We start from the raw sequence: 18,210 nt of genomic DNA on the forward strand, positions 1-18,210 counted from the left end.
TTGTAGATTGGGACATCCAGAAAGGGAAGTTGGTTGTTTGCTTCTATTTCCATGGTGAATTGCATTTTGGGGTGTAGGCTGTTGAGATGTGCGAGGAAGTTGTCCAGTTTTTCTTTCCCTAGTGGCCCACGGGATTCACGATATATATTTGTTTTCGTAGATTTTCACGGGTGTAGGTATGCTGGTCTTGTTGTATTCAGGTCTTTTCCCGTGTAGGATTGAGATTGTCTTGGCAACGCTTCGGCGAGGTCCCACTCGCCATCCTCAGGATGGACTCTAGCCGAAAACTCCAGCCTGAAGATGGCGAGTGAGACCTCGCTGAAACGTTGCCAAGACAATCTCAATCTTACACTGGAAAAGACCCGAATAGAACAACAAGACCAGCATAGATAGATAGATAGATAGATAGATAGATAGATAGATAGATAGATAGATAGATAGATAAGAGATAGAGAGAGAAGGTAGGTAGATGTTTCCAGGTGTATTTATCCATGTGCTGGAGAAGAAAATTGCTGACAATCTGCAGCACCTAAGACTTTGTTTCTGCTGGCACTTGATCAATCTAATTTTGGTGAAGGGGGTGGGGCTTCAGGAGGCCAAAAATGTTGCATTTGGTGTGTAAGACGCACCCAGATCTTCAGCCTCCTTTTTGAGGGAAAAAGGTGCATCTTATACTCCAAAAAATACAGTATGTGTATGTGTATGTATATGTATGTGTGTGTGTGTATGTATGTATATGTATGTATATCAAGAGAAAACCACTCACCACCAGGCCTGGGAGGGGTTTGAGAAAAGCTGATAAAGCATTTTTATTGCAGTAATAAAACTCTATACGTTCGCATGATGATGATGATGATGAGGAGGAGGAGGAGGAGGAGGAGGAGGAGGAGGAGGGGCTTGGGAGAGAAGTGGGCAGTGGCGATTCTCTTACCAAAACTCACGACGGGGAAGAAAGGGGAAAGCCGGAGAGGGAGGGGGTGGAGACCGCCGAAAGGAGGGATGGCATATGGGGTAGGGGCATATGGGGGGGGGGGGAAAGTGGGGGTCGCAAGAGCTGCAGACGACCAGCATCAGTTTTCCATAGAGAACTTAACGGGCATTTGGGGGGGCGTGGGTGTGTGAGTGGCTGGGGAGGGGAAGGGCAGGATGTTTATTTTTTTCCCCTCCTCACTTTACGGCGAACAGCAGGACTGGAGTTTCGCTCGTCGTCGTCAGGCTGCTGGAAGTTTTTTTTTAAAAAGTCTCCAGGGGCGGAAAAAAATTGAGTTTTAAAAGCCACGGATCTCTTCTCATGGCGAGAAACCGTCTTTCCCCTTGGATGGAAGCGGTTTGGGGAGGGGGAGGAATATGGGGGGAGGACGTAGGACCCTCGGATGTTGACAGAGCTGATGGGAAGGGGGATTCCCCTCTCTAAAGCCCCTCCGATGGGCTTGGCGGGGGATTTTCCAGCAACTTTTGAACACGATCCTTGCAACAACAACAAAAAAGATTATTTTTTTTACAGAAGGGGAACGAACTAGAAAGCCTCAATTGTGCACAACTCCAGCCTGCAAACCCCCCCCCCCAAATAATAAGATTAAAGGACATGATTGTGTGTTCCCCTCCCTCCTTCCCAACCCACCCAAAATAATAATAATAATAATAATAATAAAAATAATAATAATAGCGGAGGTTTATAGCACAGGGCAGTTGGGGTCCCCAAACACGGCCCCTTTAAGACGGACGGACTTCGGCTCCCAGAATTCCTCTGACTTGAGGAATTCTGGGAGTCGAAGTCCGCTCGTCTTAAAGGGGCCGCGCCTCGTTTGGGCGTCGGGTTCAAACCAAACGGTCAGAGGGGGAATACGGGGAAGCGAAGGAACCGAGCGGCTCAAAAACATTCAAATCGGGGCGGAGGGCGACACCGAGTGGTGGGTAGCCGGGGAAGCTCCATAGAAGGCGGTGTGCGTTCGTCTCGAAGCGAAGGTCTCTGGGATTCTCCGTGGGCCGAACCTGCGGAGGGAAAAATCAGAGCGTGGATTGGCGGCTGCCCCCCTAGATGGGGGGGGGGGTTGTTAGTTCTCCTTGACATGGTTTCCCCGGCAGAAGCCGGTTTTTCCCCATCTCTTCGTTCCTGGGAGTTTAGACAAAAGGTGTGTCACAACAGGGGTGTAAGGTTGTAAAGAATCAAATTCAGAGACCATCAAGGATCCCCCAGTCCTCCTCCTCCTCCTCCACAAACCCCTATCCCTTCTAACACTGATGACATTACTTAGTTGGGTCATGAAATGTCTGTAACAAAACAACAAAGCTTAGAGGCCACCAAGGACCCCACTGTTGCCCTGTTCCTCTTTGTCCTCCTGTTTCTCCTCCTCTCCACAAACCTCACTCCCTTCCAGCACTGATCATGTTGGCTAGTTGGGTCATGAAACGTCTGCAAAACAACCAAGCTCAAAGATCAAAGAAGACCCTGGTCATTCTCCTCTTCTCTTCTTCTTCCTTCTCTCCCACTCCTCTTCTCCTCCTCCGATCCCTTTCTCCTTCACTATCACACCTTCTCCTCCCCCTGCTCCTCTTTGCAAATCCTCTTCTAGCACTGATGATGTAACCTAGTTGGGTTGTGAAACGTCTGCAACAAAGCCACCAAGCCCAGACAGCAACAAGGACCCCACAGTTCTCCCCTTCCTCCTCCTCCTCTACTCCACACCCACCCACTCCCTGCTAGCACTGGTGATGTTACCTAGTTGGGTCGCGAAACGTCTGGCACAAAACCACCAAGCTCAGACAGCACCATGGACCCCAAAGTTCAACCCTCAGCTTCCCTTCCATCGGTACGCCTTGCTCTACCAAGCCGACAGACCCTCCCCAATGCCCCCCACCCCCACCCAAAGGGCCCACTTCCCCCCATCCCAATGCCCGATTTGGCAAAGGCCACAGCCCGGCGCCTTGCGAGAGGATCGTTTACCCCAGAGCAGGGAGATGGGAGGACGGAGGCCTCTGGGTCATTCAATCCTTAGAAGCTCCACATCAAAAATTAGGGTGGCATTCCCTGGGATGATGCCAGGATGACCGGTGGGCCCGTAAGCGTAATCTGGAGAGATGATCATCTTGGCTCTCTGGCCGACGCTCATCTGGGAAAACAGAGAAGAGGGAGACGGTCAAGAGGGTGAGAAGAAATCCAAGCATGTAGAGATCGTGTGAATGGGAGGACTAGAGTTAACTCAGGATTGGTGTTTCTCAACCTTGGGACCTCGCAGATGCGTGGAGTTCAACTCCCAGAATTCCCTCGCCAGCCGGCTTATCTGCTCTTATTTGTTTTCTTGGAGACATCTCATGACCCACCTAGGTAACATCATCAGTGCTAGAAGGGAGAAGGGGTTTGCTCCCTGTTTATATACAAGTGGCGTTCGCCCCGTCAGTGTCGGTGGGAGGATTCTCCCGCGATTCCTTCATTAGGCTTTTGATCGCCTCCTAACACCGATGACGTTACCTAGCTGGGTCTTGAGATGTCCCCAAGCTCAGAGCATCAAGGGCCCCACAGAGTCCTTGGTGCCAAGGTATACACCCACCAAGACACACCTTTGGTCGAAGAAAAACGAAGAGGGTGGAGAGATACCCTGGCTTCTGCCAGCCGCCTGTCCGTTTGTGGCAACGCCAGGGTACCACACCCTGTCAAATTAGTTGCTCCTTCAAAGTCCCCTCCATGCTGGCTGAGGAATTCCAGGAGTTGAAGTCCATGTTCTGACCGAGGCTTCCCAAGAGCCTGAAGCAAACGCCTCGTCCCAACAAAACCCCCTTTTATTAATTCCCCGTGAATTCTGCTCATTCACATCCAGCAAAGTCTCTCAAGGGAGGATTTACAGTCACAGACCTTCTCTGGCTTGGAGAGCTGCCAGACTGATATCTGCAAAACCTGGCAAGGAGTCTCGGAGAGTCAGGAACCAATTAAGGGAACTAATTGTCTCCTGCAAACTCCACTCCCCTTTCGCTCCTCTTTTATTTCCTCTGGGAGGGGCCATTCATCATCATCAACCCGTTCTTTAGCTCTTCCCTTCGTCTAGCAGCTCTGCGCATGCGCACACTGGGAACAGGCTCCAGCCGTTCTTCTGCCCCACTGATGTCTGACTCCAAAGGCAGCTGATAACTGGCATACGGCCCTGGCCCCCTCTCTGCCTCTGACACAGAGCCCTCGTCCGAGCCTTCCCCAGACTCCAGGGCTGGCCCATGTTCCTCCCCAACCTCCTCACTGTCCGAATCTGCTGCCAGCTTCTCTGGCCACTGGCGGGCCACAACAGTCACCACATCCCCCAAGGTTGAGAAACACACCATCCTGGATTCAATTGTCTCCTGCCTCCAAACTTGGATTGATGGATGGAAGGACAGACAGATCAGCCGCTTCTCCTGGCCTCCAACACTACCACCCTACCTGGGCGACCCCTTCTTCCCAGCCGCGGATGACTTCCTGTTTGCCCATCACGAACTTGAACGGCTTGCCCCGGTCGCGAGACGAGTCAAATTTCTTCCCGTCTTCCAGCATGCCTGCGGGGAGGAGCAAAATGAAGCTTTTTTTTTTTCCTTCGAGCAGCGAGAGGAAGCAGACAGGAGCTGCAGGAAGGAGAAGAGCTGGGGGAGAATTCGGAGACGGGGGAAGAGAAGGACTTGGGTTTAGGACAAGGACATTCAAGACGGAGTGTCGGAGAGAGACAGAATAACAGAACAATTGGAAGGCATTTCGGAGGTCTTCTAGTCCAGCCCCCTCAAGCAGGAGACCCTCACGGAATTACAGAATAACAGAGTTGGAAGGGACCTTGGAGGTCTTCTAGTCCAGCCCTCTGCTCAAGCAGGAGACCCTTACGGAATTACAGAATAACAGAGTTGGAAGGGGCCTTGGAGGTCCTCTAGTCCAGCCCTCTGCTCAAGCAGGAGACCCTTACAGAATTACAGAATAATAGAGTTGGAAGGGACCTTGGAGGTCTTCTAGTCCAGCCCTCTGCTCAAGCAGGAGACCCTTACGGAATTACAGAATAACAGAGTTGGAAGGGGCCTTGGAGGTCCTCTAGTCCAGCCCTCTGCTCAAGCAGGAGACCCTTACGGAATTACAGAATAACAGAGTTGGAAGGGGCCTTGGAGGTCCTCTAGTCCAGCCCTCTGCTCAAGCAGGAGACCCTTAAGGAATTACAGAATAACAAGAGTTGGAAGGGACCTTGGAGGTCTTCTAGTCCAGCCCCCTGCTCAAGCAGGAGACCCTTAAGGAATTACAGAATAACAAGAGTTGGAAGGGACCTTGGAGGTCTTCTAGTCCAGCCCCCTGCTCAAGCAGGAGACCCTTAAGGAATTACAGAATAACAAGAGTAGGAAGGGACCTTGGAGGTCTTCTAGTCCAGCCCCCTGCTCAAGCAGGAGACCCTTACAGAATTACAGAATAACAGAGTTGGAAGGGGCCTTGGAGGTCCTCTAGCCCAACCCCCTGCTCAAGCAGGAGACCCTTACAGAATTACAGAACAACAGAGTTGGAAGGGATCTTGAAGGTCTTCTAGCCCAACCCTCTGCTCAAGCAGGAGACCCTTACAGAATTACAACAGAGGAGGAAGGGACCCAAAGTGCCTTTTTCTTTTCAAGAGACAACTGGACTTTGTTTTTTCTTTGAAGACGTTTCGCTCCTCAGCCAAGAAGCTTCTTCAGAGCTTGAAAAAAGCACCTTTGGGACAACCATGACCTGGGGACTGAGAATCTCCATAGACAGTAGGAAGGTGACCTCAGAGGTCATCTGTACTCCAACCTCCTCAAGCAGGAGACCCTTACAGAATTGAAAAATTGGAAGGGGACCTTGGGAGGTCTTCTAGTCCAACCCCCTGCTCTATACAATCTCAGATAAACAGCGGCCCAATCTCTTCTTAAAACCTTCCAAACCCTCAACTTCAAGAGGCAAGTCATTCCACCGGTTAATTGTTCTGGAACATCAACGGAAGATTCCCCCAAGCAAGATTCAGCCATAAAGGCCAGAAGCCAAAGTGAAGGCAGCCAACTCCAGCAAGCTTTCGTCCAAGTTCTCGCCCTTCAGGAAAAGCTTACACAGGTAAGTCCTCGCCTTATGGCCACAAGTGAGACCAGCATTTCTGTCGCTAAGCAGGGCGGCTGATAAGCGAGTCATGACCAATTTTTATTGGCTGCACTTGCCAAGCCAATCGTTGCCCGTTGTTAAGCGAATCATGCGGTCGGTTAGGTGAATCCACTCTTTCTCCTTCAGTTGGTCGTTGTTGGAAGATGGCTGGGAAGATTGTGAAGTTTGCTGTGAATATTTACCAGTTGCCAACAGGGTGGATTTGATTTAAATCAAGTCGATTGAAATCACAATTTAAATCACGATTTAAATCATGATTTAAACCACAATTTAAATCAGGGGTGTCCAAACTTGGCAACTTTAAGACTTGTGGACTTCAACTCCCAGAATTCCCCAGCCAGCATGGCTGGCTGGGGAATTCTGGAAGTTGAAGTCCACAAGTCTTAAAGTTGCCAAGTTTGGACACCCCTGATTTAAATGATATAAACCACAATTTAAATCACTATTTAAATCACTAGTAAAAAAGGCTTGGTTTAAATCGACCCGATTTAAATTATAATTTTTAAAGAGCAGCTGTCATTTCTGTCCCGCATAGGTTCCTCCTCTGACCCGCCGTTGACTCACCGACCGTCCCGTTCACTTTAATGGGACGGCTGGTGATGAGGCAGGGACACCACAAGGTGATGGATGTGGTGGGTAGCAGGTGAGCGGATGCCCGCTAACAGGCGCTGCCAGGATGGATCTGAAATGACAGGCGCTCTTTAATATTGTATTTCTGAGCTGCTTAGGTGGTTTCACTTTCATTTTCGCTCCTTGCCCTTCCTCCTCACGCTTAGAGCCTGGGGGTACAGAGGCATTTCTCCTCCCACAATCATACAGTTTGTAGTGTAGACAGATTTGCAAAACAAGGGGCTAAAGGAATATTCCTGGACTTCGCTTTATGGTTTATCTCATGCTTACTGTGGAATTGTGTGGATGGAACCATGCAGTTCAGGTTATCTCAGCTTGCAGAGCTCAGATTCGTTGAAGGAGGTGACCAAAACAATGTAAATATTGCAGAATACACAGCCTCGTAATGCATAGCTAGGCTCCATTTCATGCTGAATCAACTAAATTATTAATCTATCATAAATAGAAAACTATCTTTAGGTAAGATTGTTTTACTCCAAAAGCATTTTCTTAAATTTGATTTTTTAAAAAAATACAATTTAAAGGGGGAAAAAATCCAACTTAAAATTTAACAAATCTGATTGATTGATTTATTTTTTAAAACATCGATTTTTATCCACCCTGGTTGCCAAGTGAATCTTGATCACGCAACCCTAGTGGATGCTACCACGGTCGTTAAGTGTGAAAAAGGGTCACAACTCTCCATCCCTAAGGATATACATATCTATTTGTCTGTGTTTTGCTGATCTATTTTTGCACCTGGTGCAGCTCAATCCATGCTGAGCTCCTTAGGCCACCCTTGTGTTATTCTGCACACTTTATGATTAAAAATAAAAAATCAGACCCACAATTTCTTTTTCTTTTTTGCTTGCTGCGATGGAGTGGTTTCTTTTTCTTTTCTTTTATCGATTTTCTATTAAATACATTCTCTTGTTTAGTGACCAAAGTTACAACAGCCTGGGGAAACGTGACTTAGGATTATTTTTCAAACTTATGACCGTTGCCATGCGATTAAAATTCACAAGCTTGGCAACTGATTCGCATTTACGACGGTCGGAGAAGCCAAATCAATGGGGAAGCCAGATTGGCTTAGCCAACGGGTTACCAAATTTAATACCTGCAGAGGCCCACTTAACAAACGTGGCGGGGAAAGTCGTAAAATGGGGCAAAAAATGCGGCCATAAGTCGACGACTACCTGAATTTTTTTGTTCTACGTTCCATTTCAGCCAGCAAGTCTGCGGGGACGTCTTGGGAACTCCTGATTCTTGCCTGCAAATCATTTCTGCAAAGGCCCCGTATTTAAATTAATCCTTCTTGTCCTAGTTTTTAGATATATAGAACAAGAGGTAGGAAGAAGGGAAATTACTTGAATGATTGAATGACAAGAGAGTGCAGAGAAGAGCAACAAAGAGGATTAAGGGACTGGAGGCTAAAACATAAGAAGAACGGTTGCAGGAACTGGGAATATGTCTAGTTTAATGAAAAGAAGGACCAGGGGAGACATGATAGCAGTAATCCAAAATCTCAGGGGTTGCCCCAAAGAAGAGGGAGTCAAACTATTCTCCAAGGCACCTGAGGGTAGAACAAGAAGCAATGGGTGGAAACTAATCAAGGAGAGAAGCAACTTAGAACTGAGGAGAAATTTCCTGACAGTGAGAACAATTAATCAGTGGAACAGAAGTTGCCTCCAGAAGTTGTGAATGCCCCAACACTGGAAGTCTTTAAGAAGATGTTGGATAGCCATTTGTCTGAAACGGTATAGGATTTCCTGCCTAGGCAGGGGGTTGGACTAGAAGACCTGCAAGGTCCCTTCCAACTCTGCTCTTCTATGGTATTGTACTGTATAAACTCTAGAAAGAGTGCAGAGAAGAGCAACAAAGATGATTAGGGGACTGGAGACTAAAACATATGAAGAACGGTTGCAGGAACTGGGTAGGTCTAGTTTAATAGAAAGAAGGACTAGCTTAACTCTTTCTAGAGTCTCCACATCTTTTTTATATCGTGGCGACCAGAACTGAATGCAAATATTCCAAGTGTGGCCTTACCAAGGCCTTATAAAGTGGTATTAACCCTTCACGTGATCTTGATTCTCTCCCTCTGCTGATGCAGCCTAGAATTGTGTTGGCTTTTTTGGCAGCTGCTGCACACGGCTGGCTCCCATTTAAACAAATAGGAGCCACAAACCCTATTCTACCCTCTTGCAAAAGGCTGATTTGTTCAAACAGGCGTGTAAGAAAACCCAAAATCACCGGAGAGGGGTAGGCAGTTTATCCACCGCAGAGAGCATCTATCACATTTTTAAGGTAAAGGTATTCCCCTCACACATCTGTGCTAGTCGAAGCAAAGCAAGATGCAAAAGCCCCACAAATGGGATCTGTATCTCGGGGCAACAGTTGTGTGCGTACGCGTGCAAGTTGGAAGCTGAATGAAGAGAAGGTGTTTTTTTTTTCCCAAGACAGGCGGGTGTTTCTCATTCACTCTGCCCTGTTTGGCTGGATGCCCACCAGAGCCTGCGAAGGCCGTGTGCCACCAGGAATGAATAACAGAATAACAAGAGTCGGAAGGGACCTTGGAGGTCCTCTAGTCCAACCCCCTGCTCAGGCAGGAAACCCCACACCAGTTCAGACCAAGGGTTATCTAAACTCTCCTTAAAAACCTCCAGTGTTGGAGCATTCCCAACTTCCAGAGGCAAGTTGTTCCATGGATTAATGGTTCTCCCTGTCAGGAAGCTTCTCCTTAGAAGCTTCGCTCCTTCATTAGTTTCCACCCGTTGCTTTCATTACCAAACTAGGTAACATCATTAGTGCTAGAAGGGAGTGGGAATGGAGATGGTGATGAAGAAGGAGCAGGAGGAGAAGAAGGAGGAGGAGGAGGAGGAGGAGGAGGAGGAGGAGGAGGAGGAGGAGGAGGAGGGGAGGAGGAGGAGGAGGAGGAGGAGGAGGAGGAGGAGGAGGAGGAGGAGGAGGAGGAGAAGAAGAAGAAGAAGAAGAAGAAGAAGAAGAAGAAGAAGAAGAAGAAGAAGAAGAAGAAGAAGAAGAAGAAGAAGAAGAAGAAAAGAAAACTGTGGGGTCTTTGATGTTTTCTGAGTTGTTTTCTTGCAGAGATTTCATGGAACATTTAGGGAACATTTCAGTGCTAGAAGGGGGGGGAGGAGGACAGTGGCAGGAGAAGGCAGCATCTGACCATCTTCTCTCCCCCCCCCCCCACACACACCCTTGATCCTCTGCCAGCCCCCTCCCCTCCCCTCTGTTCTTCCTGCTGGCCCAGAGGCAGCCTCCTCATTTCCTTTCCCCACCCAACGGCAGCAGGGAAGGGAAGCGGAACAGATGGAGAGGCCGGTGGGCGGAAGGGGGGGAGGCAGCGAGGGGAAGGGGGGGGAAGAGGCAAAGAGGAGCTGGGAAGAACCCACTCTTTTGGGAGGGGGGGGAAGCCGAGTGGGGTCTGAGTCGCTGTTCTTGGGAGAAGAAACCGATGCGTTTCCCATTCATGGACAGGTATGGGGGGGGGGGGGCTGAAGGCCATGCATTAGGGGACATTCAGGTGCCCACCCCCATCAAAAAAGCATCAAAGTACCCCAATCTGCCATGGATCCTGCCCTTTTGAATATCTTGGAGGGGAAATCTGCCTTCCCCCCTCCTGACTTTTCCCGAAACCTGGCTCGGCCAGATGGCTTGGGACCCTCAATGGGGGAATTGCCCACTGGAGGGGGAATGGGCCAAAAGGAGATCCCACCCACCCCCAACTGCATGTCCCCTTCCTCTCCATCTTTTTACCGTAATTTTAACCGTGATTTATATTTTTACTGCAGATAGATGACAGAGAGAGAGTGAGTAGAGGATAGATAGATAGATAACGATAGATAGATAGATAAAGATAGATAGACAGATAGATAGATAGACGATAGATAGATAAAGATAGATAGATAGATAGACGATAGATAGATAGATAGATAGATAGATGATAGATAGATAGATAGATAGATAGATAGATAGATAGATAGATAGATAGATAGATAGATGATAGATAGATAGACGATAGATAGATAGATAGATAGATAGATAGATAGATAGATAGATAGATATAAGATAGATAGATAGATAGATAGATATAAGATAGATAGATATGGATGGATGTCCGATAATAGATACAGAGACACAGAGAGATGATAGAGATATCGGCAGATAGGTAAGTAGATAGATGGATATGGATGGATGTCCGATAATAAAGACAGAGAGACACAGATAGATGATAGAGATATAGGCAAAGAGAGAGAGAGAGAGAGAGAGAGAGAGAGAGAGAGAGAGAGAGAGAGGTAGGTAGGTAGGTAGGTAGGTAGATGAGGTAGGTAGGTAGGTAGGTAGAGATAGATAGATAGGTAGCTAGGTAGATAGATAGATGAGATAGATAGGTAGGTAGGCAGGTAGGTAGGTAGATAGAGATGGATGTCCGATAATAGAGATACAGAAAGATGATAGAGATATAGGCAAAGAGATAGATAGATAGATAGATAGGTAGGTAGGTAGGTAGGTAGGTAGGTAGGTAGGTAGATGAGATAGATAGGTAGGTAGGTAGGTAGATAGATCAGGTAGGTAGGTAGGTAGGTAGATGAGATAGATAGGTAGGTAGGTAGGTAGGTAGGTAGGTAGGTAGATGAGGTAGGCAGGTAGGCAGATAGATAGAGATGGATGTCCGATAATAGAGAGAGATACAGAAAGATGATAGAGATATAGGCAAAGATAGATAGATGGACAGATGGACTTCCCTCATCCTGATGCCCTCTACTGTCTCCAAGTTCTTCCTTAGCTTGTGAAGATAGACTGAGGATAGACTGGGCCAAGCTAGCTAGGTTCTCCGTCCCTCAACCTAATGTCCTCAGGTGATCATCCGACCATCTACGGACAACCTGGCCTGGACCATCCCCTGGGTTCTTCTTCCTGAATTAGCTCCACACCTCCAAGAACTCTTCCTTTCAAGCTGCCTCTGCTGTTTTCCTGGCTGGCTGTTCTTTTTTTGCAGCCGGCTTTCCAGCTGGGATCTGGTGGGTGGAGAACCAGCAAGGCAAGAGTCTCCATTTTGCTGCAGCTCTCCGTAGGGGCTTCGAAACGCAGCCACAAAATTATAACACTGCCTGATCTAGTGCGTCAAAATACTGTACTTTTCAGAGTATAAGACGCACCGTTTTCCACACCTAAAAGAGCGTGGAAGTGTTGGCGCGCCTTATACACCAAGTACAGCCATTTTTGGCGTCCTGGAGCCCTGTCCTCGCATCCCATTTTTGCAAAAAAAATGGGGCCATTTTTTGCAAAAGGAGGCGTTTTTGCCTTCCCCCAGCAGCACTCTGCAGGCGTCAGCAGGCTGGAGGAAGGCAAAAATCCCCCCCTTTTTGCAAAAAACGGGCCTTCCCCCAGCCCTGCTGAAGCCTGCAGTGTGTTTCTGGGGGGCAGGGAGGTCAAAAACTTTTTTTTTTACTCGCCTCTTCGAAATCTTGGTGCGTCTTATACACCGGTGCATCTTATAGTCCGAAAAATACAGGAATTGTTTTTTAAAAATTAACAAAATAAGAAAGTCTGGATAGATATGCCACCTCACCAGACTTGGGGGTGGGGTGGGGTGGGAGAGATAAAAAACACTACAGGTAGTCCTCGACTTACGACAGTTCACATAGTGACTGTTCAAGTTACAGCGGTACTGGAAAAAGAGACTTGGGGCCGTTTCCCACACTTACGGCCTTTGTGACATCTCCATGGTTACATGATCGAAATTCAGACGCTTGGCAACTGACTCATACTTATGACGGCTGAGATGTCCCGGGGTCTCGTGATTCCCCTTTTGCGACCCTCTGACCAGCCAAATCAATGGAGAAGATTCACTTAACAACCGTGTTCTTATCTTAACAACTGCAGTGATTTACTTAACGATGGTTGGACGGAAGGTCATAAAATGGGACAAAATTCACTTTAGCAACTGTCCTGCTTGACAAGAGAAATGTTGGGCTCCACTGCGGGCCGTAAGTTGAGGACTAAGAGCCTATGTTGACGGGCTCTTCCTCTGCAGTGCCTTTTGCAAGCAGTGTTTTTTCAACCTTGGCCCTTTAAAGACCTGTGGACTTCAGCTCCCAGAATTCCAGATATTAAAAGTGATTTAAACGTTGAGCAATAGTTATTTTCAAATCTCTGAGTCTGGCTGATGTTTCCCATCATCCATGTCCGACCCAGATGGCCGTCTTCAGAATAGAAGAAAACATTTTCTCCCTGCAGCAAGTTCAAAATTAGAACAGAATAAAAGAGTTTGAAAGGGACCTTGGAGGTCTTCTAGTCCAACCCTCCCCTCCTACTCAGGCAGGAAACCCTACACCAGTGTTTCTCAAACTTGGCGACTTTAAGTCCTGTGGACTTCAACTCCCAGAATCCCCCAGCCAGCATAGCTGGCTGGGGAATTCTGGGAGTTGAAGTCCACAGGACTTAAAGTCGCCAAGTTTGAGAAACACTGCCCTACACCCTTTCAGACAAGTGGCTGTCCAATCTCTCCTTAAAATCTTCCAATGTTGGAGCATTCACAACTTCTGGAGGCAAGTAGTTCCACTGGTTAATTCTTCTGCCAGCAAATGCCAGGTTGCTTCTCTCCTTGATTTGTTGGTGGTGCATTGTTGGGCACCCTTCAACCCAACCACCACAAAGTCAGAAGCTCAAGACTCCATAAAGGGAAAGGTGCCCCTTGCACATATGTGCTAGACGTTCTCGACTCTAGGGGGTGGTGCTCATCTCCATTTCAAAGCCAAAGAGCCAGCGCTGTCCGAAGACGTCTCCGTGGTCATGTGGCCGGCATGACTCAATGCCGAAGGCGCAAGGAACGCTGCTCCCTTCCCACCAAAGGTGGTCCCTATTTTTCTACTTGCATTTTTTACGTGCTTTCCAACTGCTAGGTTGGCAGAAGCCGGGACAAGTAACGGGAGCTCACTCCATTACACGGCGCTAGGGATTCAAACAGCTGAACGGCCCCGAGTCCCTTCGGGGAGAGGGGACGGCTAGAAATCAAATCAAATAAATAAATAAAATAACTTTTTTGATCGACAAGCTCAGCGTCTTAGCCACTGAGCCCCCAAGACTTCAAGCTTTGCTGGCTGGGTAAATTCTGAGAGTTGAAGCCCCCCAGGCTTAAAGCTGCCAAGGTTGGGGACCCCTTGTTCTAAGCCAGTGTTTCTCAAACTTGGCGACTTTAAGTCCTGTGGACTTCAACTCCCAGAATCCCCCAGCCAGCATAGCTGGCTGGGGAATTCTGGGAGTTGAAGTCCACAGGACTTAAAGTCGCCAAGTTTGAGAAACACTGTTCTAAGCCATTGATAGCTGTTTGAATACTAACACATGTGAAATTCCTTTCTAGATTCCATCCAGACTCAGTCCACCAATGAAGCTGTGAGGGGCCACCACGAAAAAAAAATGCAAAACCCAAAGAGAATATCTAAATCTGTGATTTAAGGACTTTGAATTTCATACCACCCCCAAATCCCCCATCTTCTGACTCCTTATGTATCATGCATGCAGCCTTCTCTTAGTTGAGGTGGTGTCATGGAGGGGTTAAGATGAAGAAGCCATCCAGAAAGGATTCTTCTCTCCAGGTCAGAAGTATCTTGAAGGTCCAATTAAACTTGGAGGTTGGACCCTTCAATCTTTAGGGGACTGGAGGCTAAAACATACAAAGAACGGTTGCAGGAATTGCGTAGGTCTAGTTTAATACAAAGAAGGACATGGGGAGACCTGATAGCAGTCTTCCAATATCTCAGGGGTTGCCACAAAGAAGAGGGAGTCAAGCTATTCTCCAAGGCACCTGAGGGTAGAACAAGAAGCAATGGGTGGAAACTAATCAAGGAGAGAAGCAACTTAGAACTGAGGAGAAACTTCCTGACATTGAGAACAATGAATCAGTGGAACAGAAGTTGCCTCCAGAAGTTGTGAATGTCCCAACACTGGAAGTCTTTAAGAAGAGATCGGAAAGCCGTTTGTCTGCCGTAGAGTAGGATCTACTGCTTGAGTAAGAAGTTGGACTAGAAGACCTCCAAGGTCCCTTTCGACTCTGCTATTCAGCTTTCTACTCTCTATGTGCTGCATTTGATGCTTCATAACCACAAGCCTAGAAACAGACCTGGACCTTCTCCAGGTGAAGAAGAGACTGGACTGTCACTTGTCCTGGATGGCATAGGTCAGTGATGGCAAACCTTTTCGGCACTGATTGCCCAAATCAGAACACCAAAACCCAAAAGTCCAGCTGGCCGGTGTGTATGCGTGCGCCAGCCAGCTAGTCTTCACACGTGCCAGAGCACCAGAACCCTGAACACAAGCAGGCCGGCGCACACATGCTTGTTTTTTGCCGTTTTTAGGCTGTTTGCAAGCCATTTTAAGGCCCGTTTTGGGGGTATAAAAACAGCTTGAAAAATGGCCTGAAAACACCTCAAAAACACTTGGGAAACGGTGTAAAATGCCCCCCAAAAGCCACAAAAATGGCCTTGGGGGGAAAAAAAAAGCCCGGAAAAAAGTGTCATGAAAAATGGTGTCATAGGTTCACCATCATGGGTTTATGTTCTCCTGCTTGAGCAGGGGGCTGGACTAGAAGACCTCCAAGGTCCCTTCCAGCTCTACTCTATTCCTAAGGAAATTCCTACGGTGATGAAGACGATGAAGTAAACAAGATCTCTTCCCTCGACATATGAACTGTCAGCCCCACCCCAGCTTTGAAAGCAATCCAGTGAAATCACCTGCCAAAGAAAGTAACGTGGAAAAATGTGCTTTTCGGCACATTCAAAGCCTCCGCGGGCATCAGGCAGATCATCCGAAGAAAGCAGGAAGATAAACAAGGCAATGGAAAAATTCCTCCTCTATTGTTTATTTTACAGATAAAAAGCTTCCTAGAATAAAGTCCAAGCCTTAATCGCATCTCATTTTCTGAATCAGGGCAGATCACTTCCTAACCATCTTGGTTTCAAGGTTGCTATAGCAATGCGTGCCTTTTCACCAACATTTTACTCACTTCTGGACAGCGAAGATGGGCAGCATGTAGGTTTAATACATAAAAAATAAATTAAAAGGAGCAAAAATAAGATTCAGAGAGAAAGATCGTTTGCAAAAGGGGTTTTTTCTAGGAGCAAGGCTGAAAAAAAAACCCAGCAGGTCAGAATAATATCTTGCACATCAAACGAATCCATCGACTGCTGGGCAGCACCACCATTTTCGAGGGTGCAATTCCTCCCAAATTCCTCCCCTAGCGAAAATGGATCACGCGCCAACATTAACAGATGAGATATTATAACAAGCGGAGAGCAGCGCTTTAATTAAAAAAAAAAACTTGCAGGATGGATTACTAAGCAACAGGGGCTGTCAAGAAAGAGAGCAGAAGCTGCATTTTGCAAGTAAGAATAAAATTGAGGAAAAGGGGATGCAAAAGCTGGGGGGGGGGGAGGGAGAAATGCAACCATCACAACTTTGCGAACTGCCGGCTGAGAAAAATCAGGATTTTTCTCAGGCCGAGACTGAAGCAGCAATCAAGCAGCTCTTAAAAGCACAATGTTTGGGATCAGGAATGTGGATTTTTTTTCTCCCCCCTCGGGGGGGGCACATTCCAGTCAACCCCCCACCCCCACCCCCAGTACTGAAGAGCAAGGCTGCCAACAGAAAAGACAAATCCACACAACACGGAACAGGACACAAGAAAACAGGGCAGGAGAGAGGAAAGCGCCATTAAGAGAGTCGCAAGGGAGGGAGGACGGTGCCCGTGAGTGGCAGGAAGGAAAAAATTCCATCATTAAGGAAGGGAGGGAGGGGTGGAGGTTCAGGGCTGGGGGGGGGGGGGTCCTCCTCCCGTGCCAGCCAAAGTCAGCCGTGGGGCATGGCGGAGAGGGCGGAGCAGGGGCACCCAGGCGCCGCGCCTGGCAGCCGAGGAAGGGGGTGGAATGGGAGGCTGCCAGCATGGCCAAGGTCCAGGAGTGCCAGTCTTGATCAGAAGGGTGCAGGTGCCAGGTGTGTGTGTGTGTGTTGGGGGGAGGCAAGATGCCAAAAGAACGGGGGAGGGGGACAAAATGTCAGGATTGTGTATGTGTGTGTGTGAGGGGGGGAGGTCAGGGGCGAGAGAGTGTGTGTGTGTGTGTGTTAAGTTGGGCACCAAGGTTGTAGATTTCTCTATATTTCTACCAGTGTATGCTTGGGGGGGAGGTGGGGAGGGGGCTCCCATCCAAGCAGGAGCCCCACCTGACAGCTGCCCCTCCCCAGGCCTTTCCAGCGGCTGGGCATGATGGGAAGAAGGACCCCCACCCCCATCATCCAAGACCCCCAAGGGCGGGGCGGGGGGGGAATTGGGGTGCCCAGGGGTTCCCCTGGAGGAAGCCCCTGAAAGGCGGGGAGGGGGCGTCTTTCAAGGCTGCCCCGCCCCTCCCTTTGGAGAGAGACCCCCCTCCCCTATTCCCCCCTCCCCCTTCACTCACCCGTGTAGTGCACCACGCAGGTCTGGCCGCGTTTGGGGAAGGTCCTCCCTGCGGGGGGGGGAGAAGAAAAGAAAGTCAAGGGGTGGCAGCCGAGGAGGGGGAGGGGGAGCCGAGTGGACCCCCGCCCAACCCACGACCCCTCCCCAACCCAGCCGGGGGGGGCGCAGGGGCGGGGGGAGGCGTGGGCGCTCACCGTCCCCGGGGGCGATGGTCTCCATGCGGACGCCCATCTCGCGACCCGCCGTCGAAATCCGCACCGCGAGGACCGGACGAAGCGAGGCGCGGCCGGCGAGCGGCACGAACAGGAGTCGGGAGGACGGGGAGGAGTCGCGCCTGCGCAAAGGTCGCCTGGCCGCCCGGCCTCGCCTCCCTGCCTCCCAGCAGGCCTTGCGCCAGCCAGCGATCTACACCGAGAGGGAGGCTTGGGGGCGGGGCCAAGGAAGGCGGGGCCGCCGCCATTTTGAGCGCCTCATAAGAATGAGGAGGCGGCGGCGGCGGTTGGTTCCGCCTGGGGCGGGAGGGCTTCTGCGCCCCATCGTCCGCGCGGGAGGGGGGAGGTCTTCGAAGCCGGCACATTGTGTGTACGGACCCCGCTTCGGAGAGGCGGCTGAAAACGGTGGCTCCACTTTCCTTGGGGGGGGGGAAGGTTCATGGGGCTGCAGTACCCTCAGCGGCCGCTAGGGGAAGGCGCGCACGTGCACGAAGAGGCGACTCAGCGCCCCCGCGTGGTTGTGGCCCCCATTATTATTATTATTATTTGTCCCTTTGCAATCTGGTTGCTGCAGAATGGCCAGATTAGCCCGTCAAGGGCGATATGGATAGCTGAAGATTGCAATGGAGGGAGGGGAGTCCTTGTAGAGCTCCCCTTGGGCTTGTCGGTTTTCTTTCAGACGTTTCAGGAACCAACTAGGTAATACCATCAGTGCTGGAACAGTGGGGTTTGTGGAGAGGAGGATGAAGGAGGAAGGAAAGAAAGAAAAGGAAGGAAGGAAAAGAGAAGGAGGAAGGAAAGGGAGAAGGAAAGAAAGAAAA

The 18,210-nt window shown here is 49.2% G+C and overlaps 1 protein-coding gene across 1 annotated transcript; it reads right to left on the reverse strand.

The window, feature by feature from the left end:
• Window positions 1-784: 784 nt before the first annotated feature.
• On the reverse strand, window positions 785-17,526 carry FKBP1A (FKBP prolyl isomerase 1A). Its single transcript, XM_081946548.1, has 5 exons — window positions 17,372-17,526; window positions 17,179-17,226; window positions 4,406-4,518; window positions 2,945-3,110; window positions 785-1,992 (listed from the first exon to the last, which is right to left on the reverse strand). Exons 1-4 carry the CDS (start codon window positions 17,406-17,408, stop codon window positions 2,982-2,984), a joined length of 327 nt encoding a protein of 108 aa, XP_081802674.1. The 5' UTR covers window positions 17,409-17,526; the 3' UTR covers window positions 785-1,992; window positions 2,945-2,981.
• Window positions 17,527-18,210: the final 684 nt, after the last annotated feature.

Source organism: Natrix helvetica (genome assembly GCF_964273705.1).
Source record: "Natrix helvetica genome assembly, chromosome: 3".
Classification (NCBI taxonomy): domain Eukaryota; kingdom Metazoa; phylum Chordata; class Lepidosauria; order Squamata; family Natricidae; genus Natrix; species Natrix helvetica.

Excerpts from the sequence above, each read along its gene's own strand:
- FKBP1A (XM_081946548.1), bottom strand. The coding sequence starts at position 17,408 with ATGGGCGTCCGCATGGAGACCATCGCCCCCGGGGACG. Across the intron at positions 17,227-17,371 it reads GACCATCGCCCCCGGGGACG|GGAGGACCTTCCCCAAACGC; the intron begins GTGAGCGCCCAC and ends CCCCCCCCGCAG. Across the intron at positions 4,519-17,178 it reads CTGCGTGGTGCACTACACGG|GCATGCTGGAAGACGGGAAG; the intron begins GTGAGTGAAGGG and ends TCCTCCCCGCAG.